We start from the raw sequence: 24,782 nt of genomic DNA, 5'->3' as shown, positions 1-24,782 counted from the left end.
TTTTAAATTTGTACTGCCCCCCGGCACACCCCTTTAAATTTATAACAGAAGCCTTTTCAAAATTGATGGCTTTTGGTGCCCGTCATATAATTATAGGGGGAGACTTTAATTGTATTATGGATCCGGAAATAGACAGGATTCCCAAGAGTACTGCAGGGGTATCTCCCAGATCTAGACAATTGATGGATCTGAACAAAGAATTAGGATTAGTAGATGTATGGAGATGTCTTCATCCACAGGGCAGAGATTTTTCTTTCTACTCTAATCCACATAAATGTCATACCAGAATTGATATGTTTTTTGCCCCCTCGATTTTTTAAAATTCCATATCATCCTGTAAAATAGGTAGTATAGCAATTTCCGACCACGCTGCGGTATATATGGAAACTAAGGCGAGGAACAATGGGACATCCCCTCGGCATTGGCGTATGGACCCCTTCCTAATGAAAGATAGTAAATTTGTAAAGTACTTTTCTCAAGAATTTAAAACTTTTTTAGAAATTAATTCAGGTACAGCTAGCAACCCATCAATGAGGGTTGATCATCTCCTATTCAGCGACCCAGAAGAAACTGAAGAGAGAACAACAGCGTCTGCTTGAAGCTCACTTAAAAGCAGCTGAAACAGCATACACTGATAGACCTTCTATTATTAAATTGCAAAGGATTACAGCTCTTAGGACAGCTCTAAACACTACGCTTACTCAAACGGCTAAGAGGGAAATATTATTTGCAAAACAAAGGTTATATGAATATGGCGACAAACCGGGTAGATACTTAGCATTTCTTGCAAAGAAAACAAAAGGCCCCTCAGACTATTACGTCTATCAAGGAAAGTACAGGTATTTTGACTCATGATCATAAAAAGATTAATGCAATCTTAAGAGAATTTTATTCTGAGTTATATAAATCGCAGGATTGTGAAGATAGGACGAGGAGGATGCAGTCATTTTTAAAAAATTTGATCTTTCCAGGCCTAACTCCGGAACAAGTATCGGTCCTAAATGCTCCTCTTACAGTCCAAGAAATACTTGATGCAAGTAGGCAACTTCAGAGTGGTAAGGCACCGGGCCCAGATGGTTTTCAAGCTGAATTCTATAAAGAATTTACAGAAATATTGGCTGGTCCACTTATGGACATGTATAACTATGCATATAGTCAGGGCTGTCTCCCGCCTTCGCTGAAAGAGGCAAATATCTCTCATCCTTAAAAAAGGAAAGGACCCAGAAGATTGTACATCATATAGACCAATATCCTTGCTAAATGTAGATTTTAAAATCCTTTCTAAAACGTTAGCACCGAGACTAGAAAGGATACTGCCACATATTAGAAAGGAGGATCAGACTGGGTTTATTAAGGGCCGTAGATCATCCAATAATATTAGAAGGGTTTTGAATATGATTCAAGCCTGCCATCAGGGAAAGATACCGGGAGTAGTGGTTTCATTAGACGCGGAAAAGGCACTTGATAGGGTTGAATGGTCATATTTGTTTTACACATTGGAAAGGTTTGGCGTTGGACAGGTGTTTACCAAATGGGTCTCAACATTGTATAGTGATCCCAAAGCAGTTGTGGTTACCAATGGATTAGGTTCGGATAGCTTCAGTGTGGGTAGGGGCTGCCATCAGGGATGTCCCCTCTCGCCATTGTTATTTACGCTAATAATTGAACCACTAGCAGAAGCTATACGAGCTGATTCTAATAGAACGGCCCCGAGGATTGGTACAGGTAAACATAAAATTACCCTTTATGCAGATGATGTTCTTCTATTCCTCAGTAACCCTCTGTTGTTAGTACCTCACCAAATCCAAGTTAATAATACATTTAGCGCATTCTCAGGCTATAAAATTAATTTTTCAAAATCAGAGGCTATGCCAATGGGTGGCCTTGCTATCATACCCCACTTAGTGGACAGATCCCTTTTTCCCTTTCATTGGTCCCTGGAGGGCTTCTTATATTTAGGCATTTTTATTACTCCAGTATTTGGTCAGTTGTATAAGGCTAATTTTGTGCATTTACTGGAAAGGATAAGGCAGGACATCCAGCGATGGGGAGACCTTCCAATTCCTGGTTGGGTAGAATAGCACTAATCAAAATTAATGTCCTGCCCAGTCTCCTATATCCTTTGAGAATGCTTCCGGTGATGCTGCCGAGGACGGCTTTATGTAAATTATACGGCTGGCTGGGTTCCTTTATCTGGAATCATAGGCGGCCCCTCATTAAGCTGATGAAGCTACAGCTTCCACAGACAAGGGGAGGATTGGACTTCCCAGACTTTAGGAAATATCAGTTAAGTTCCCTATTAAATTACATAGCTGATTGGGTCTTGTCTGATACAATCAATCTGGTTGGATACCCAATTATTAACCTTTTATTTTCAGACAAGAGGAAAATCATTACAGATCACTGTAAAAACCCAATAATACTAAATACAATTAAGGCTTGGAATATAATGCGGCAAAATGAGGGCAACTCACATAAAACATCCCCCTATGCACCGAAAGTGGGAGCATGGGGATTCCAACCGGGCTTTACAGATGCCACTTTTAAACTCTGGAGATCCAGGGGTATCTCATGTTTAGGGGATCTATTTAAAGATGGGGTCCTGATGTCTTTTGAACAGCTGCGTCAGAAATTCGGATTACCTAATGGAGACCTCTTTCGATACTTCCAAATTCGAGATTATATACAGAAGACGACTACGTTATTAGATAGTCTTTATAAATCAGATAGAGAATGTAGTGTCCTACGACGAGTGGGGGTATCTTCTGTCAGTACTATTTATCATTTACTACATGATGAAGTATCGGGAGATATGGATAATCTGCTTAAAACATGGGATCAGGATTTGGGACTAGAAATCTCTATAGAAACGTGGAATGATATTTGGGAAAATGCTAGAAGAATTACTATCTGTAACAGAACCCAGGCTATCCAGCTGAAGATACTTTATAGGGCCCATATAGCACCGGTTCGACTGGCAAAATTTAAGGCAGGAGCATCTCCAATGTGTCCTAAATGCAAAATAGAGGTGGGCACTCTTGTACATTGCTTATGGACCGGTCATAAGATCCGTAGATATTGGACTAAAGTAGCAAGTACCCTGACAGAAATTTTAGGAACGGAAATTAAAGTGGACCCTCCTTTTGGGCTTTTCGAACTTTCCCTCCCTGGACACGTACGGGAAGAGACTATTTTCTATTCTTTCTTTCTGTGCAAGGAAAAATATTTTGGTGAACTGGGTGGCTGAGGGCCCCCCTGGACTTTCAAATTGGCACAGATTAATTATAGAATGTATTCCCCTTGACTTCCTCACAAATATGGTGCACCGAAAGACCGAATTATTTTATAAAATATGGCAGCCCTTCTTGAATTACATAAATACAGATATTTCGGCTATCCTAACAAGGGCTTTTATTTAATTGAGATTACAAACCTGGCTGGTCCGGGGTCCCTCGGGAGAGGAATCCCGCACGAATACGGGTTTTATTACATCTGATGTTAACACATTCCGAGCATTAAGAGACTTAAATATACACTCTGGTTAGTTGTAGGTTAGATTAGTAGATAGTGGAGTTTTGTTTCTTTTTCTTCTTTTTCGTTTTTTTTTCTTTTCTGTCTCTTGTTAAATTTTGGCTATTGTATATTTGAGTTAATTGTATATCAATGTTTATATCTGAGAGTTTTGTTTATTTTTGTAAACTTGTAAAAATGTTAAATTTCTAATAAAAATATCTATATAAAAAAAAAGGATGCCACAAATATATCTGTCAGGGCCCAAGCTATTTCCTCTCTCCCGTCCCTCAGCAACCTGGGATAGATCCCATGTGGTCCTGAGGATTCGTCCACTTTAATAACCTCTACCCTACCCAACACGTCTTCCCTACGTATGCCAACCTGATCCAGACTAATCAACTTCTATCTCTAAACTCAACATTCATGTTCCTCTCCTCAGTGAGCACAGATACAAAGTAATCATTCAGAATCTCACCATTCTCTCAGATTCGACACACAACCTTCCTTCATTATCCTTTAGTGGACCAATCCTCTCTAGTTACCCGTTTGCTTCTTATATAATAAAAGGCTTTGGGATTCTTAATCCTGCTCACGAAAGCTATTTTAAGACCCTTTTTAGCCCGTTTGATTCATTTAAGACTTGTCCTACTCTTCCGATATTCCTCCAGGGCCTGTCTGTTCTTAGCTGCCTCGACCTTATGTATGCTTCCCTTTTCCTCTTGGCTAGTCATACAATTTCTCCCGTCATCCATGATTCACAAATCTTGCCTTTCCTATCCTTTGCCTTCAACAGGACATGCCTATCCTGCACTAATCTTTGAAAGCCTCCCCATATCAAACGTGGACTTCATTTCAAATAGCTGTGTCCAATCAACATTTCCAAGCTCCTGCCTAATTTTTATATATTTGGCCTTGGCCCAGTTTAGTACTCTTCCCTTAGGACCACTCTCATCTTTATCTACGAGCATTCTAAAACTTAGAGAATTGTGGTCACTGTTCCCAAAGACATCCCCCACGGCAACCTCTACCACCTGTCCTGGCTCGTTCCAGAGTACCAGGTCCAATATAGCCCAATGAGGCAAATGGCCATTGACATACTGCTCTAGAAAACTCTCCTGGACACTTCTTACAAATTCTGCCCCATCCAGACCTGTGACGCTAAGTGTATCCCAGTCAATGTTGGGAAAATTAAAATCTTCCATCACCACTACCCTATAGCCTCTACATCTTTCCATAATCCGTTTACCTATTTGTTCTTCTACCTCACGCCCACTGTTGGGAGGCCTGCAATACAGCCCCAACAATGTAACTGCACCCTTCTTATTTCTCAGCTCCACCCATAATGCCTCACTACCCACAACTTCCATAGTGTCCTCCTTTAGCACAGCCGTGATATCATCCCTGACCAGCAGTGCAACTCTACCCCCTTTCTCCCCCACCCCTCCAGGAGAAAGTGAGGTCTGCAGATGCTGGAGATCAAAGTTGAAACTTTATTGCTGGAACAGCACAGCAGGTCAGGCAGCATCCAGGGAACAGGAGATTTGACGTTTCGGGCACAGGCCCTTCTTCAGGAATGAGCAGAGAATGTTCAGCAGGAGAAGATAAAAGGTAGGGAAGAGTCTAAATTAGTGTGCCCAATTTACTGAATCCGCACATCTTTGGATTATGGGACGAAATCAGAGCACGCAGAGGAAATTCACGGGAAGAATGTGCAAACTCCACACAAAGTTGCCAGAGGTTGGATTCGAACCTGGATCCCTGGTGCTGTGAGGTAGCAGTGTAAATCACTGAACCACTGTGTATGAAACTGGATTACCCTGAAATGGATATCTAGTTCACTAAAAGTCCTTCAGGGAAGGGAATGTGCTGTCTTTGCCAGACCTGTATGACAGCAAGACCATAGCCATAACCTCTGAAATTATCTAACAAGTCACCAATTTACTGAGAAGGCAGCTCTCACTTCTTCTACTTACTATCAATACTTGAGGTGTGGGTGCCATTGGCAAGTGAATTCGAAACCATATGCAAACTTACCAATATGCCGTCTCGTCATCTCAACTGTTGCGTTTCTATTGACATTAGACAGCAAACCCAGACAGAATCTTTCAGAATTTGATGGGTCTGTAAATCCATCCACAGTTAATGAAGGCTGAGATGCATGAAATGTTTCACCCACTCTCTGGTTTAGTTCATAGTATGCTATTGAACACCAGAACGCTGGCTCTGAATAGGTTACAGGTTGTAGATCTGAAACAGACAAGACAAAGAATTATACAATGCAGATAAATTCTCAATTATACCTGGCACTTTCATAGTTTTTTTCCCCAAACATTTGTTCATGAAAACGTACACACCATTGGAAGGCCAACTTTTATTAGCTATCCCTAGTTATCCTCAAGGTGGTGGTGGTTAGTTGCCTTCTTGAAAATCTGAAATATTTTGAATGTAGGTACACCAGAGTTATGTCAGAAAAGGGGTGCAAACAGAAGAATTTGCAGTGGTGGTGCTTCTAAGTACCAGCTACCCTTGTCCTTCAAGGAGTAAAAGCCCAAATCTGGAAGGAACTATTAAGTCTAGGCGAGCAGCTGTAGTGCAGTTTGTAAATGGCACATGTTGTTGCCACTCCATCAGTGGTGAAAAGTGTGATCATCATCATAATTCAAGGTCCCTTGCAAATGAGAGTAATTCTCTTTCACTCTCAGGATGGGTCCACAGGTGGCTGAAGATAGTGATGCAGTTTTCACAGACTCTTACACTTGGGGCAGGTAGCGGTCACGTGAAGGAGTGGGTGAGGCGTTGATGCAGCAGCACACAAGCTGTTTTTGCTTGGTTTCTGCTTTTTCCCCAGCAGCAGGTCTTGAAGTGCTCAATGCCTTCCCGGATGCTGCTCCTCCGCTTTGGACAGTTTTGGGCCAGTGATTCTCAGTGCACACTTCACCTGTGAGGCCTAGAGAGGATCACTGAGGTGCTTCTTCTGTCCACCGAAGGCTTGCCTGTCATTTTAGCGCTGGCAGTAGAGTACTTGCTTGGAGGAGATGTGCCCAGCCGATCAAGTTCCTTGAAGCTGGGAATGTTGGCCTGGTCGAGGATGCTGGTGTTGACACAGAAAGACATTAAAAATCACCTGTGCCATGACAGGGTGGACCACTGCTGATCTGAGCCAGGATCAACATAAATACAGCCCCGCTGCAGTGAAGACAACAGAAAAGAATAAACATTGAAGCAGAGGATGGGGGTGCCAATCGTTTGGGCTAATTTATCCTGGGTGGTGTTCAGTGTGAGAGTGGTATCAGAGCTACTTTCAAAAGAAAGGGAGAATACTCCACACTCTTGACTTGTACCTGCAGATGGTGAACAAGTATCGCGACAGGAAGTGAGCTACTTGCCAATGAATTCCTAGCCTCCGACGTGTAGTAGCCACAGTATATATATATGGCTGGTCTAGGTCAATTGCTGGTAATTGACCTGCAGAAAACTGATAGCAGGGAATTTAGCATTGGCAATGCCATGAGATAAATAAAAAGGGGAAAGCAATGGCCTAGTGGTATTATTACCTGGCTGGCTGACAGATGGCAGAGAGTGGTTGCAGATGGAGAGTATTCTGCCTGGAGGACAGTGTTGAGTGCGATCCCACAGGGCTCTGTTCTTGGGCCTCTGCTCTTTGTAATGTTTACAAGTGACTTGGATGAGGAGGTTGAGGGGTGGGTTAATAAATTTGCAGATGACACAAAGGTTGGAGGTGTTGTCGATAGTATAGAGGGCTACTGCAGGTTGCAGTGCGACATAGACAGGATGCAGAGCTGGGCTAAGAAAAGGCAGATGGAGTTCAACCTGGATAAATGCGAAGAGATGCATTTTGGAAGGTTGAACTCAAATGCTGAACATAGGAGCAAAGACAGGATTCTTGGCAGAGTGGAGGAACAGAGGGATCTGGGTGTGCAAGCACATAGATCCCTCCAAGTTGCCACCTAAGTGGATAGCGTTGTTAGGAAAGCAGGGGGATCAAGTCGAAGAGCCATGAGGTTTTGCTGCAGCTCTGCTAGTCCCTGGTGAGACCACACTTGGAAGATTGTGTTCAGTTCTGGTCACCCTACTGGTGGAAAGACACAGAGGCTTTGGAGGGGGTGCAAAGAAGGTTTACCAGGATGCTGCCTGGACTTGAGGGCTTAGCTTATGAAGAAAGGTTGAATAAGCTTGGACTTTTCTCTCTGAAGAGAAGGAGGAAGAGAGGAGATCTGATCAAAATGTACAAAATAGTGACAGGAATAGATAGAGTCAATAGCCAGAGACTTTTCCCCAGGGCAGGATTGACTGGTACAAGAAGTCATAGTTCGAAGATATTAGGAGGAAGGTATGAAGGAGACGTCAGAGGTAGGTTCTTTACGCAGAGAGTTGTGAATGCATGGAATGCGTCGCCAGCTGTGATGATGGAAACAGTCATTAGGGACATTTAAGCGACTGCTGGACATGCACATGGATAGCAGCGAGTTGAGGGGTGTGTAGGTGAAATTACTATATTTTACATTATGTTTAAATCTCGGCACAATATCGTGGGCCAAAGGGCCTGTTCTGTGCTGTACCTTTCTATGTTCTATTACTGGACCGTTAATCCAGAGACCCTGGTAATATTTTGGGGACACTGGTTTGAATTCTGTCACAGTAGTTGGAATCTGGAATTAACACAGTTTAATGATGACCACAAATCTATTGCCAACTGTCAGAAAAACCCAGTTGGTTCACTAATGTCTTTTAGGGAAGGAAACTTGCATTGTTAATTGGTCTGGCCTACATGTGACTCCAGATCCACAGTAATGCGGGTGACTCTTAACTGTTCTCTGTGGAATTTGGAGTGGACAATAAATGCTGCCTAACTAGTGATTCCCATAGCTCATTAATGAAAAAGAAAACAAAGTAATGGAAATGACCAGATTCTCTCTCTGGCTTGAAGTGATCATGCCTGGCACTTGTGTGGAATGAATATTCCATCAAATAGATCAATCATAGATCCTTAAACTACATCTGACGAGTCTGTTTTAAGAGGCAATTTAAAGCCCATTATTCTCTCATGTAAACAGTACTAATAAATTCTAGTTCTAAATGGATAAAAATATTGAGGATTCAAATGCTGTTTAAATGATAAACCTTGCCATTCTCAAATGCCACAAGTTATATGAAAGTGTAGTCAATATTATATAACATCACAGCTCACTAAGGCAGTATGCTGAAAATAAAGCCCTAATATTTCAAGAATAGCCACAAAATGTTAAAAGTTAATGAAATTATTAAAAATTCAAATTTGCCTACAACGTACTGCTACCCAGGATAAAAACAAAATCTTACTAGATTACGCCCATCACAAAAACTATTCACTGTAATACTTAGCTTTAAAAAGAACAGTAAAACAATTCCTAATCTCTTTTATACTTTACCACATTTTAAAACTTGCATATACAAAGCATAACGTATGAGTGGCAGGAAAAACAATAATCAAGAAATCTGCATCACAAGTCCAAAATCTCAAAATTAAATGGGTTTGTCTCAATTTTCAATTCTCTGAAAATGTCATGAGCACAGCAATGACAGATCAATGGCCCATAGACCATTGGTTGGTTGACCGGGGCCAGTCTTCAGAATTATTTCTCTCAGTATTTCTGAATGTAGTTTATTTATTCTTTTGAAGAAAATTGGAGAGTGGGTAATTTTACATTAAAAAAAAAGGAATAATGCTGCTAGCTTATAGCAGCAAGTCTTTGTTTCTGTTTCACTCCCCTCTCAAAAAATCTGTATTAAATTGCAATCTAACCACAGATTTATTGCTATGCTGAGCTCCTTCGCAACAGAAGTTACTACCTTGGGTGGATTCAATGTCATCAAAAAAGCAACAGGATTGAACTTTACCAGAAATCAGTCAAGTGAAAATGTTGTCATATTTCATGGAGAGCTTCTCTCTGAAACCCAGCAAGATTTCTCACTCTTCAAAACTTGCCTCATTACCCACATATCATGCCTCTATGGCACCCTGCCCATCCTATCTTCCCTTACTTCCAAGAATCTGAGCGTCCACAACACATCTAAAGACAGTCAAGTGCCACGAGTCCAGAAATATCTCTCTGCTTCCAACAGAAGAGTTCCAAAGATGAATCATACTGGACTCAAAACATTAACTGTTTCGCTCTCCACAAATTCTGCCAGAGTTGAGTTTCTCCAGCACTCTGAATTTGTTTCAAATTTCCAGCATCCATAATATTTTGCTTTCACATCTTTTTGCTATCGCACTCATTGCTCATCAAAACTCATGGTCCACCATTCTCACTATTGCATATAACATCTTCCCTTACTCACCTCCATCCTCTAATCTCCTAGCCTAATATGACCTCTGCAGTGCTGGCACACTCATTGGGGACACCTCACCATCTTTGTCCCTGACTTGCACAAGCACTAACAGCTGTGCCAGCCACACTCAACCTCTTCCTCCCAGGAGGAAACATGGAGTACTTCCTTGTTGTCTCCAACTCTCTTCATTTAGAGAATTTCATTTCTGGCTATCTTACCATGTTTTCCCAACTAGCTCCCCAATGCTAATGCCATTCAGGGACTAAAATTCCGGTCTCATGTTGCATATGTACAAGTTAACTTAATATACTTTCCAAAACTTTAAACAATTCCCCATTCTTTTAAAAATGGTATCCATCTCTCATGTTCAGTTGATTAAAAAAAACAAAAAGGGTGTGGTTTGTGGAACTATTATTGTTGTACTTGCCTTCACAGTTACACCTCACAAACAGCAACAAGTGAATGACTTTTCAACTATTTTGCTGTTGTCAGAATTTCAAAATTTGTATCAAATCTAATATGAAATTTTAACAGTTTTGAACTATCCAAAAGAGGAAGATACAGCCCGATTAATGTTTCACCCAAAATACAGCACCATTAACAATTGCAACTCCCTCAATATTATATCTAGATTTAGCTCATTGATTCAAGATAAAATATGCGCTTTGACTAAAAACAGTCTTTTCAAGAGTTGGGATTGCTAACAATTGAAATAAATGTATGCATAAGTATTAGAGAGCAGAGACAAATGTACTCCATTTAGCTTTGTTTCCTCTGTGCAAACGTCGAGTGCACGTGTCAATAGTAACTTGAATGTACACTTTCACTGTATGCAGAAAAGTAGCTCCAGGATAAGTAAAGAATGTGGACTGCATCATGATTCACTTAAAAAGAATCACTACTTGAATCATAAGCTTTAGTGCTTGTATCCCAATGGATGTTCACTGTGTCATGAAGTAATCTATCTTCCACTGCACAGATTTCAGTGGCTTAACTGGCAAGAAAAGGGCCTTGATCTGAAATGCCATACAATATAGAAAGAGATCCTTCAATCCAACTAGTCCATGTCGAGCATGTTCTCAAATTTGTCTCACTTGCCTGTGTTTGGCACATATTCCTTCAAACCTAGAGGTGAAAGTGAGGACTGCAGATGCTGGAGATTAGAGTCAAGATTACAGTGGTGCTGGAAAAGCACAGCAGGTCAGGCAGCATCCGAGGAGCAGGAAAAAGGGCTCCTGCCCAAAGCGTCGATTTCCCTGTTCTTCGGATGCTGCCTGACCTGCTGTGCTTTTCCAGGACCATTCTCATCTAGACTCCTTTCAAACCTACCCTGCTGATGTACTTACCCAAATGTCATTTAAATGTAACTATACCTACATCCACCACTTCCTGCAAAAGTTCATTTCACATATGAATCACTGCGTTAAAAAAAATCATTGCCCCTAGTTTCCTTTTTAAAACGGTTATCTTCTCATCTTCAAAATATGCACCCTGGTTTTGAGCTTCCCCACCCTAGGGAAAAGACCCTTGCTATTCTGCAAGGGGCCTAACAGGGAAGGCAGATGAACTCAGGGCATGGTTAGGAACATGGGACTGGGATATCATAGCAATTACAGAAACATGGCTCAGGGATGGGCAGGACTAGCAGCTTAATGTTCCAGGATACAAATGCTACAGGAAGGATAGAAAGGAAGGGAGGCAAGAGAGGAGGGGGGAGTGGCATTTTGGATAAGGGATAGCATTACAACTGTGCTGAGGGAAGATATTCCCGGAAATATATCCAGGGAAGTTATTTGGGTGGAACTGAGAAATAAGAAAGGGATAATCACCTTATTGGGATTGTATTTATACACCCCCTAATAGTCAGAGGAAAATTGAGAGACAAACTTGTAAGGAGATCTCAGCTATTTGTAAGAATAATAGGGTGGCTATGGTAGGGGATTTTAAACTTTTCAAACATCAACTGGGACTGCCATAGTGTTAAAGGTTTAGATGGAGGGGAATTTAAGTGCGTACAAGACAATTTTCTTATTCAGTATGTAGATGTACCTACTAGAGAAGGTGCAAAACTTGACCTACTCTTGGGAAATAAGGCAGGGCAGGTGACAGGTGTCAGTGGGAGAGCGACCATAATTCTATTCATTCTAAAATAATGAAGAAAAAGGATAGACCAGATGTAAAAGTTGAATTTCTAAGTTAGAGAAAGGCCAATTTTGACGGGATTAGGTAAGAACTTTCGAAAGCTGATTGGAGGCAGATGTTTGCAGGTAAAGGGAAACCTGGAAAATGGAAGCCTTCCTCAGAAATGAGATAACGAGAATCCAGAGAAAGTATATTCCTGTCGGGGTGAAAGGGAAGGCTGGAAGGTATAGGGAATGCTGGATGACTAAAGAAATTGAGGGTTTGGTTAAGAAAAAGGAAACATAGATCGAGTGAATCTTTAGAAAAGTATACTTGAGGGAAATCTGGAGGGCAAAACGGGGACATGAGATAGCTTTGGCAAATAGAATTAAGCAGAATCCAAAGGGTTTTTATAAATATATTAAGGACAAAAGGATAACTAGGGAGAGAATAGGGCCCCTCAAAGATCAGCAAGGTGGCCTTTGTATGGAGCCACAGAAAATGGGGGAGATACTAAATGAATATATTGCATCAGTATTTACTGTGGGAAAGGATATGGAAGATATAGACGGTTGGGAAATAGATGGTGACATCCTGCAAAATGTCCAGATTACAGAGGAGGAAGTGCTGGATGTCTTGAAACGGTTAAAGGTGGATAAATCCCCAGGACCTGAGTGAGAAATTTCATGCAAGAAGAAATTTAATTGTCCAGAGCATCATCCATTCAAGTTTGTTTATGTAGGAAACAATTATCAGGACAAAATACCCTATACAGAGTCAGAGAGATATACAGCAAGGAAACAGACCCTTTGGTCCAACTCGCCCACGCCAACCAGATATCCCAGCTAATCTCATTCCATTTGCCAGCAGTTGGCCTATATCCCTCTAAACCCTTCCTATTCATATACCCATCCAGATGCCTTTTAAGTAATGCAATTGTACCAGCCTCCACCACATTCTCTGCCAGCTCATTCCACACACGCACCACCCTCTGCATGAAAACGTTGCCCCTTAGAAACATATAAAATTGCTTTCATATCTTTCCCCTATCACCCTAAACCTATGCCCTCGAGTTCTGGACTCCCACACCCCAGGGAAAAGACTTTGTCTATTTACCCTATCCATGGCCCTCATGATTTTATAAACCTCTATAAAGATCACCCCTCAACCTCCAACACTCCAGGGAAAACAGCCTAGCCTATTCAACCTCTCACGATAGCACAAGTCCTCCAACCCTGGCAATATCCTTGTAAACTTCTAAAAGCCTTCCAAGTTTCACAATATTTTCAATACTACAGAAATTGCTCCTTCAATAATTGCTATATTAAGTCACAATGAATACTTCAGAAGACAAGATATCAGACAATTGATTGTGTTAAGATTATAATGCAAGGAAACCTTGTAAATTGTTGGGAGTGGGTATAACCTGCAGTTGTCATAAGCAATCTTGCAAAGAAATTTAATAATTGCATGAACATCAATGTCTTGGGAAAATATTCAATGTTACAAAGTATTGTCAATCCAACAGCTGTTGCTCCAAGTCACTTGGATAGCTATGTCCTGATTATCAAATTTCATTGATCCTGGCAACCTCAATGCATTGGTGGATAAAAGAAAAATACCAAGGATATTGGAAATCTACAATAAAAACAAAAAATGCTAGATGTGCAGCAACTGTGGAGAGAAATAAGAGCTCCTTCGGAAGCGACAAAAACCAGAAAATGGGTTTTATTTTTGAACAAAAAAGAAAAACAAAAGGTAGCGTAGAACAAAAAAAAGGGATAGGTTAGAAGGTGGGAAAGATTAAATAACAGAGATATCATGAATCAAGCGGCAATAGTAGTAGTAAACATAGTCCGAAGCCCATGAACTGAAAAGCTGCATCCAGAAGTGCCTAATCGGAAGATAAGGTGTTCGCCCTGGCACAGTGAATGTCACCGAATTCATCTCCTCTGGAGATCTTTCCTCCATAGTTTTCCATGATTCCCAATCCAACAGAACCTGGTTCTATTATCGGCCCCAAAGTGACAAACAGAATTGCCATGCCAGATCCATTATCTCAGCCTGTTCTTGTCTCACTGAACTTATTTCTTCCAATCTTGACCTATTTTTTCATTCAATCTCTTCTCACTGGCATTCATTATTCTTCAGAGTACACCCTAGGCAGACTTCAGAGCACTACTAAACAAGCATTGCTTGTACTGTCCAAGGCACGGTCACTTAACTGAGATTTAAAAGTGAAGCATTATTTATGCTCTGGAGATGGCTGTGAAAGATTTTGCAGCATTAGCAGATGGTGGCATGGTGATAATGTCACTCAGCAAATAATACAGCAATTCAGGGTAATATTCTGGGGGCATGGGTTCAAGTAGAAAAAAAACCCCAGAAATTGCTGGAAAAATTTAGTTCCGAAGGAGGATCACTGGAATAGAGACATTAACTCTGATTTCTCTCCACAGATGTTACCAGACCTGAGTTTTTCCAGCAATTTCAATTTCAGCAATCACAGTTTTTAAGTATTTTTATTGGATCCAAATAAAAGCTGGTGGAATTAAAATTCAATTAATAATTCTGGATAGAAATAATGAGCATTATTTAAGGGTCTGAGGGAGGCAATGCTCTCGTGGCATTATTGCTACACTATTAATCCAGGTAAGGACACTGTTTAAATTCTTACCTTCGAAGCCCGCAACTTCCTGTCCAGGAGTAGCGGGAGACAGAGCGGAGATGATGTGGAGACCAGGAGGGTGCCGGGAAGGTAAGGACTTGGTATATATTTTGGGCAGCAGCTAAACCAGAGATACCACGTGTAGTATGTCCCTACCATCCACCTCTCCCCCAAACCAGAAGAAAAACACTCCAAGGTTTTTTATTTTGTCTTTCTTTCCTTTCATATATTTAAGTGCACACTTTGTTTTTAATTAGTTGAAAGAAAGCTAAGGCTTACAATGGCAGACCCATGGCATGTGCCTCTTGCTTGATGTGGGAGCTCAGGAATGTGTCTGACGTTCCTGACTCTTACACTTGCAAGAAGTGTGGCCAGCTGCAGCTCTTGTTTGACCATATGACGGCTCTGGAGCTGTGGATGGACTCACTGTTGAGCGTCTGCGATGCTGAGGTGGTCGTGGATAGCACGTTTAGTGAACTGGTCACACTGCAGGTTAGAATTGCTGAGGGAGACAGGGAATGGGTGACCAAAGGCAGAAAAAGAGTAGGAAGGCAGTGCAGGTGTCCCCTGCAGTCACCTCCCTCCAAAACAGGTATTCTGTTTTGGATACTTTTGGGGGAGATGACTCACCAGGGGAGGGCAGCAGTTGCCAAGATCATGGCACTGTGGCGGGCACTGCTGTTCAGAAGGGCAGGGATAAAAAAGGGAATTCCATTGTAAGAGGAGTAGATAGGCAGTTCTGTGGACAAAAATAGGACTCCTGAATGGTATGCTGCCTCCCAGGTGCTCGGGTCAGGGATGTCACAGATCGGCTGCAGAGCTTTCTGAAAGGGGAGGGTGAACAGCCAGTTGTTTTGGTGCATACAGGCATCAACTACATAAGTAAGAAACGAGAGGAGGTCCTGAAAGCAGAATTCAGGGAGCTTGGAGAGACGTTAAAAAGGAGGACCTCAAAGGGTAGCGATCTTGGGATTACTACCAGTGCCACATGCTAGCCAGTGTAGAAATGAAAACTAGGCAGGATGAACACGTGGCTTGAGGGATGGTGGAGAAGGGAGGGGTTCAAATTTGTTGGACATTGGGACCAGTTGTGGGGAAGGTGGGATTATTACAAATTGGACAGTCTACATCTGAACCACACTGGAAGTGATGACCTTGGGGGAAGTTTTTGCTACTGCTGTTGGGGAGATTTTAAACTAATGAGGCAGGAGGCTGGAAACCAGAAGAAAAAGAAAGTTGACAGCGAGGTAGCAACTGGAGACTCTAATAATCATGGAGATAGCATTAATAAGGGGGAGAGTAGGCAGAAAGCAGATGAACGCAAAAGAACTGGTGGCCTGAAGTGCATATACTTTAATACTAGGAGTATAGTGGATAAGGCAGATGAACTTAGGGCACGGATTGGTACCTGGGAGTATGATGTTATTGCGATCACAGAGACTTGATCGACAATAAATGTTCCAGGATATAAACGCTTCAGACAGGACAAGGAGGGAAGTAAAAGGGGAGCAGAAGTTGCACTGGTCAGGGATGATCTCACGGCTGTGCTAAAGGAGGACACTATGGAAGTTGTGGGTAGTGAGGCATAATGGGTGGAACTGAAAAATAATAAGGGTGCAGTTACATTGCTGGGGCTGTATTACAGGCCTCCCAACAGTGAGCATGAGGTAGAAGAACAAATAGGTAAACAGATTATAGAATGATGTAGAGGCAATAGGGTGGTGATGATGGGAGATTTCAATTTTCCCAACAATGACTGGGATACACTTTGTGTCAGAGGTCAGGATGGGGCAAAATTTGTAAGAAGCGTCCAGGAGAGTTTTCTAGAGCAGTATGTCAATACCGACGAGGGAAGGGACCATGTTGGACCTGGTGTTGGGGAGTGAGCCAGGCCAGGTGGTGAAGTTGCGGTGGGGGATTTCTTTAGGAATAGTGACCACAATTCTGTAAGTTTTAGAATAGTCAGACAAAGATGAGAGTAGAGCTAATGAAAGAGTACTAAACTGTGTCAAGGCCAATTATATCATAATTAGGCAGGAACTGGGAAATGTGGATTGCACACAGCTACTTGAAGGAAAGTCCACATTTGATATGGGGAGGCTTTCAAAGATAGGTTAAAGAGTGCAGGACAGGCATGTCCTGTTGAAAGCAAAAGGATAGGCAAGGCAAGATGCGTGAACTGTGGATGACAGGAGAAATCGCACGACTAGCCAAGAGGAAAAAGGGAGTATACATAAGGTCCAGGCAGCTAAGAACAGAAAGGGCCCTGGAGGAATATCGGAAGAGTAGGACCAGTCTTAAACGAGGAATCAAGTGGGCTAAAAGGGGTCATGAAATAGCTTTAGCGAGCAGAATGAAGGAGGATCCCAAAGCCTTTTATTCTTACAAGAAGCAAAAAGGATAACCAGAGAAAGGGTTGGTGCACTAAAGGATAATGAAGGAAGGTTGTGTGTCGAACCTGAGAGAATGGGTGAGATTCTCAATGATTACTTTGCCATCAGTGTTCACTGAGGAGAGGGGCATGATGAATGTTGAGATTGAGATAGAAGTTTGATTACTCTGGATCATGTTGACATAAGGAAGATGTGTTGGATAGGCTAGAGGTCATCAAGGTGGAAAAATCCCCAGGACCGGGTGGAATCTATCCCAGGTTGCTGAGGGAGGCGAGAAAGGAAAGAGCTGGGGCCCTGACGGATAGCTTTGTAGCATCGTTATACAGGTGTAGGGGACTGGAGGGCTGCGTATTTTGTTCCCCTGTACAAGGAGGGTAATAGGAATATTCCAGGTAACTACAGACCAGTGAGCCTGATGTCAGTGGTGGGAAAGTTGCTGGAGAAGGTACTGAGGGATAAAATCTATTTATATTTGGAGAAGAATGGGCTTATCAGTGATAGGCAACATGGTTTTGTGTGGGGTAGATCGTGCCTGACCAACTTTATAGAGCTCTTTGAGGAAGTGACCAAGTTGATAGATGAAGGGCTATAGATGTCATATACATTGACTTTAGTAAAGCATTTGATAAGGTTCCCCATGGTAAACTAATACAGAAAGTGAAGTCACATGGTGTGTAGGGTGTTCTAGCTGGGCGGATGTGGACACTTTGGAGAGGGTGCAGAGAAGGTTTACAAGGATGTTGCCTGGTATGGAAGGTGCTAGCTATGAAGACAGGTTGAGTAGGTTATGATTGTTTTCATTAGAAAAAAGGAGATTGAGGGGGGACCTGATTGAGATCTACAAAATCATGAAGAGTATAGACATGGTAGATAGAGATAAGCTTTTTCCAAGGGTGAAGGATTCAATAACAAGAGGTCATGCTCTCAAGGAGAGAGGTGAGAAGTTTAAAGGGGAAATCACACGGCAAGTACTTTACACAGAGGGTGGGTAGGTGTCTGGAATGCGTTGCCAGCAGAGGTGGTAGAGGCAGGCACGGTAGATTGGATTTAAGATGAGTCTGGGCAGATGCATGAGTAGGTGGGGAGCAAAGGGATACAAATGCTTAGGAATTGGGCGACAGGTTTAGACAGTGGATTTGCATCGGCTCAGGCTTGGAGGGCTGAAGGACTTGTTCCTGGGCTGTAAACTTTTTAGTTTTTTTTGTTTAACTCAGCTAATGTTCTGGGAACTCTGGTTCAAATCCTGCCATGGCAGATGGTGGAAACTAAATTCACTACAAATCAAAATCTGGAATTAAGAATCTGCTGGTGACCATAAAATTATGGTCAATAGTCAAAATAACCCATCTAGCCCAATGTCCTTCAGGGAAGGAAATCTTCCATTCTCTAACCTCCATGTGACTCCAAACCCACAGCAATGCAGTCAACTCTCAACTGACCTCCGGAATAACCTAGCAAACCGTGACGTTGCTTAGACATTTCAAAGGAATGAAACCAGAGGGATCACTTGGCATTGACCAAGGCACCCGAAAAGACAATGGTAGAAACAACAGTCCTTTAACCCTGCAAAGGCCTCCTTACTCCCATCTGACGGCTAGTGCCAAAATTCGGAGAATTCTCTCAGACTGGGTGAAGCAACAGTCATACTCTCAGAATTATACCTTACAGATCTTATACTAGATACCATCACCATCCCTAGATCTGTTATGTCCCACCATCAGGACAGACCAAGCAGAGGTGGCAGCACAATAGTATACAGTTGTGAGGGAGTTACCCTAGGAATCCTCAACACTGACTCTATGCCGCATGAAGTCTCATGTTTAACCTGAAACCATGGGAAGGAAACCTCCTGATTACCACATACTCAGCTGATGAATCGGTACTTAACAATACTTGAAGGAAGCATTCAGGGTAGCAAGACCTCAAAAATGTACTCTAGGTGGGGAATTTCAATAGTGCAGCAGAACTACTAATCAAGCTGGTTGGGCCCTGAAGGACATAACTACAGACTGGGTCTGCGGCAGGTTGTGAGGGAATCAACAAGAGGGAAAAACATACTTGACCTCATACCAATCTACCAACTGCTAATATACTGTACAGTCCTTGTGGAGACAAAGTCCCACCTTCACATTGAGAATAACCTCCTATGTGCTGTGTAGCATGATCGCTGTGCTAATAGGACAGACTTCAAACAATCTAGAAACTGAAGACTGGGTATCCATGAGGCACTGTGGGCCATCAACAGCAGAATTGTACTCCTGCACAATCTGCAAGCTCATGGTCTCGCATTTCCCCACTCAATCACCACCATCAAATCAGGGATCAACCCTGGTTTAATGCAGAGTGCAGGAAGGGGTACCTGGATCAGCAATAGGCATACCTGAAAATGAGGAGTGAACCTAGTGAATCTACCAAACAGGGCTACTTGTAAGAAAAAAGTAAGAGACAAAGCTCAGCGATACCACAACCAACAGATCAGATCTAAATGGTGGCGAACAATCAAACAGTTCTCTGGAGGCGGCAGCTCCACAAACATCCCCATTCTCAATGATTAGAGTGCAAAGGATAGGGCTGAAGTACTCTCAGAAATATTCACCCAGAAGTGCTGAATGGATGATCCATCTCAGCCATTGAGTTTTACAGCACAGTAACAGACCCTTTGGTCCAACTCCAGGTCAACCAGTTTTCCTAAACTGAACTAGTGCCATTTGTCTTGCATTTGGACCATATCCCTCTTAACCTTTCCTAACTATGTATCTGTCCAAATGCCTTTTAAATATTGTAATTGTATGGGCCCTGGCAATAGTACTGAAGAGACAAAAATAGAAATTGCTGGTAAAGCTCAGTCGGTCTGGCAGCATCTGTGGAGAGAAATCGGAGTTAATGTTTCAGGTCAAATAACCTTTCCTCAGAACTGATAGTGCTGAAGACTTGTACTCCAGAACTTGCAGCTCCCCTATTCAAGCTGTTGCAGTAGAGGTTCAACACAGGTATCTACCCAACAATGTGTAAAATTGCCCAGGTATGTCCTATACATAAAAAGCAGGACAAATCCAACCCTGCCAGTTATTGTCCCTTTACTCTACTCTCAATCAGTAAAGTGACGGAAAGTATCAACAATGGTCAGTAGCACCTGCTCAGTAATGCCTAGTTTGGGTTCTGCCAGGGCCACTTGGGTCCTAATCTTATTAGTCTTGGTTCAAACATGGAGGAAGGAGCTAAATTCCAAAAGGTGAGGTGAAGACTGTATTCCACTGAGCATGGCAAATTGTCTGTTAGGTGGAACCATATGAAGATGGCCATGGTTGCTGGTCAGTCAGCTTCAGGTCATCTCCGCAGGAGCTCCTTAGGTTAGTTTCCTAGGCCCACCCATCTTTAGTTGCTTCAATGACCTTCCCTACATCAGGTCAGAAGTGGAGATATTTGCCACTGATTGCACAATGTTCATTACTATTTGCAACTCCTCAGATTCTGAAGTAGCCCATGTTCAAATGCAATAAGATCTGCACAATATTCACATCATTGTATGCAAGGCTATGACCATCCACAATAAGAGAAACTAACTACTACTCCTTGACATTCAATGATGTTACCACTTCCCACAATCAATATCCAGGGTTTGCAAGAGGCCAGAAACTCAACACAAACAAATAGTGACTGCAAGTACAGCTCAGAGGCTGGGAATATTGCAGCAAGAAACTCACCTCCTGTCCATCATCTCAAGGCACAGGCCATGGGTATGATAGATTACTCCCCACTTGTCTGGGGAGTAATCTATCACACCAACACTCGAAGTTTGATAACATCCAGGACAAAGCAGCCTAATTGACTGACACCACACACACTCAGTAGCAGCAGTGAAAGCACCTACAAGATACATTACAGAAATTCAAAGATCCTCAACAGCACCTCCCAAACCCATGACCACTTCCCTCTTGAAAGATCAAGGACAGCAAATACATGGGAACACCACCGTCTTCAAATTTCCCTCCAAGCTACTCACTACCCTGATTTGGAAATATATTGCCTTTTCTTCACTGTCACTGCATATTTCCCACCCTAACAGCATTGGGTATCAATCTACTGCAGGTGGACTGCAGCAGTTCAAGGAGGCAGCGCACTAGCATCTTCTCCAGGGCAAATGGGGCAGGAAAGAAATGCTGGCCAGCCAACAACGCCCACATTCCACAAGTGAGTTAAAATAAAAATCATTGTTGCAAAAACTATTTAGTTCACCAGAAACTGTGACGATATCTGCCTTTAAAGAGACATTTGTTCTGTTTTTCTTGAAAACAGATATTGTAAACCTGGTACAAAGGTGCCTGCTCCATGGAAAACAGGGTCAATGGTTTGCGTTTTTTTTAAAACTTACACAAAAGATGCACGAGTGGGTGGAGTCAGGCTCACATACCCAGGGATTTACTTTTGCTTTCAGTTGTTGAAGTTGGGGCTTTGGAATTGAACATGCTAGATACACCTCACTCTGTACTGCTGCAAAAGCTCGAGTTCTCTCTCTGCTGCTTGGTCAGTCAATGTTCCTTCATCTGGACTGGAGCAGACGGCAAGTGAGGGAAATCTGTTTTGCTCAATTTGCCTTTGCCAAAAGGCATGTTATGGAGTGCTGTTATACTGGAACAGTTGATGTAACAATAGTTACTACCACACAACTACTTCACAGTTGCTGGGTCAAAATCTTTGAACACCCTCCTTAACATTGGAAGGACTACACCAGACTAATGCAGCAGCTCACACCAGTCTCTCAACATCAATTAGGGATGAACAATAACTGGAAGTCAAGCTAGTAAAACTGGAGTACCTGAGCAACAATAAAACACTGGACAGGCTGGGACTGTTTTCACTGGAATAGTGAAGGTTGAGAGGGAACCTATTAGAGATGTACAAGATGAAGAGCATTGTTAGGGTGAATAGAAGGCATTTTTTTGCCCAGTAGTAGAAGAGTTAACAACAAGGGGACATTGGTTTAAAGATAATATTTTTTAAAGAAAGGTTATGAGCCATGAGCTTGAAAACAGAATTAGTGTAGTCAGATCTTAATTGTCTGGCATAGGCGCGATGGAGTGACAGACGTCCTGTTTAGATTGGATTAGATTAGATTCTCTACAGTGTGGAAACAGGCCCTTCGGCCCAACGAGTCCACACCGCCCCTTCAAAGAGAAACCCCACCCTATATTTATCCTTGACTAACACTGGGCAATTTAGCATGGCCAATTCACCTGACTTGCACAGGTTTGGATTGTGGGAGGAAACCGGAGCACCCAGAAGAAACTCACACAGACACAGGGAGAATGTGCAAACTTCACACAGAAAGGCGGGAATCGAACCCAGGACTCTGGTGCGGTGAGGCAGCAGTGCTAACCACTGAACCACCATGCCGCTGTTCTGCAAGCTTCTAAGATAAGGCAAAGTGCTTGATCAACAGCCCATACACCACTTTTAGTAATCAGTTCTCCAGCAACAGAAATGGTACAAAATCTTGCCAAAAGGTCCTTTCAAACCACCTTCTACCACTAAGAACTAAAGACAGTAGATGCAATCACCAGTTGTAAATCCTCTCCAAGTTACATAGAATTGAGTTGCATTTGGAGTGACTGCGCTATTACTTTGCTGTCATTCAAACTCCCTGCCTTATTAGCACTGTGGATGTACCTCCATCCCATGGTTAAATTGGTGTTAAAAAAGGAAATACATCCACCTTAAAGGGGAATGGTGAATGGACAATAAATGCTGACATTGTCAGCAATGTTTCCATCTCAAGAACAAAAAAAATCATGCATGCTTTTATATTTAAAAGCTTCATAAATATTTCATCTTACCCAAGCTATGATTGACTGGTGACAAGGTACTTGGTGACATTTCTGCAGGAGACCCTAAAAGTGAAGGAAATAAACAAGTTATTTTAAAAACTACATCAACTCATTTATCTTATTATTCATTGTAGATTGTATTTTGTTAATGTTAAGCTCAATTTCCCTTGTCATTTGCCTTTACTCTTAAACTTTAAAAAACTCAATCTAATAAATCACTATTTATAGACATATATTGAAGTTCATTCACTTTCAGTTGTACAACTCCTCCCATCCATTTTGAATTTAGTTTAAAAAAAATCAGTATTATTTTATGTTACAGAAAACTAATCTCATTTTCAGAGGCAGGTTACTGAAACAGTCAAACTTTTTTAAATTTCCCTTTTAAATTAAAAAAACAAAACACCACAAACTCGATCTTTAATGCAAAACACAGCTCAACAGTCTAAAATCTTTGCTGAGCAAACCAATAAACATATAATGGTTGACTCTAAATTAACTAATATATCATTAAACCTGCAAGAGAAAGCAAACTCACCTGTATCCATACTTTGGTTCATTTGCTGATCACTCGTCTCTCCATCTTCACTGATGTAGCCAGGTGGTGGTGTTTCTATTAAAGTGAGATAGACGTCATCATAGCCATAAAGCCAAGTTATTGCTCAATGCCATAATAATCAACTTTTATTTGTACATCTGATATTTACATTTTCAATCTGTTTTACATATGAACTGGATTAAAACAGAAGAGATTTTTAAAAAGTGAAGGAACTGGTACTAAATTTTCATGGATCAGAATGAGTGCCTGCATATGGTGTAAGTGCATTAAATCCTGGTTTTCAAAGAAAATTAGATAAGCAACTGAAGAAAAAAAAAAGATTGCAGTGCTAAGAGGAAAGGGTTGTTCAGCAGAACTAGCAAGTTGCTGTTGGAGAGAATGGACCTGATGGATCAAATAATTTCCTTTTGAGTTGTTACCATTTTACAACGACAAGTTTGGAATATTATTTTAGATGACATAAGCCACATTGCATGTAAGGAACACAAGGCAAGCTTGTTGTTGAAAGTCAGATCTGCCTCCAATGTCTCAACACTAATGCCCAAATTGTCCTATTTTCTCACAGCAACAAACCATTCCTTCTGTACAAAATCTAATTTGCATTTCTTCCCATTTCCCATTCCTTGACACATCATCTCCACATTTTAATATGCAAAGCTATAAGCTCCTTACCACCTCCTTCCTATTATTTAATCATATTATTTAAAATCAATGTATAGCCATCTAAATACTTCAATATTTTACTTGTGATTTTTTAACCACATTTATCTCGTAAAAGTTTGAATGGCAAGATCTAAAATCACACCAACTTGCTCTTATGACTAATACACTGCATATAAATATCCATGTAAGTATTTAAAAACAAAATGATCAATGACTAAAATTCTGATGCAACACATCATGCTACATGCCTTTTTTCACATTTTATATTGAAGTAGAAAGGCCAGAAATAAAATAATCAATTATATTGCCGTTACAGATGTTGTTCTAAAATACCTGGGATATAGTTGGTCTGTGGCTCTATTCCAGCTGGAAAATTAGTGTTTTCAGGAATGGAATGTGTGTAGTCATCAAGTGGGGGCAACTCTGCTGGAATTTCTGTATGTCGTGGCACCAATACAGGAGGCAAAACTGAAATGAAAAGATAGATCATTAATTTCTCTAATGTCAACTTTTCCCCCAGTCTTACACCTGCCATAGTTACAGAATATTATAGTGTGAAAATAGTATAAATGCACCAGATATTCTAATTATTAAGAAACAGACCCCTAGAAACTTTTCACCAAACGTTCTTACAACTCAGCACTAACAGGGCATACCACCTTTCTTGTGAAAATCCAAAGAGTTGGCCTTAGAAACGTTCAATGATT

At 41.6% G+C, this 24,782-nt stretch overlaps 1 protein-coding gene across 2 annotated transcripts in view; it reads right to left on the bottom strand.

Moving 5' to 3' along the window:
* smad2 (SMAD family member 2) overlaps positions 1-24,782 on the bottom strand; it is a 120,340-nt gene that overhangs the window by 34,658 nt on the left and 60,900 nt on the right. For both annotated transcript variants that reach the window (XM_043717159.2, XM_043717223.2), the window contains 4 exons: positions 24,409-24,543; positions 23,392-23,466; positions 22,863-22,916; positions 5,548-5,760 (listed from right to left, as the gene is read on the bottom strand). In XM_043717159.2, the coding sequence (XP_043573094.2) occupies positions 5,548-5,760; positions 22,863-22,916; positions 23,392-23,466; positions 24,409-24,543 (477 nt within the window). The remainder of the gene's footprint in view (positions 1-5,547; positions 5,761-22,862; positions 22,917-23,391; positions 23,467-24,408; positions 24,544-24,782) is intronic.

This window comes from Chiloscyllium plagiosum, unplaced genomic scaffold (genome assembly GCF_037043375.1).
Source record: "Chiloscyllium plagiosum isolate Xiang-an unplaced genomic scaffold, Cpla_swu_hap1 HiC_scaffold_1, whole genome shotgun sequence".
NCBI classification, from domain to species: domain Eukaryota; kingdom Metazoa; phylum Chordata; class Chondrichthyes; order Orectolobiformes; family Hemiscylliidae; genus Chiloscyllium; species Chiloscyllium plagiosum.
The sequence above is the reverse complement of the archived record's forward strand: the minus strand, read 5'-3'. Positions and strand labels throughout refer to the sequence as shown.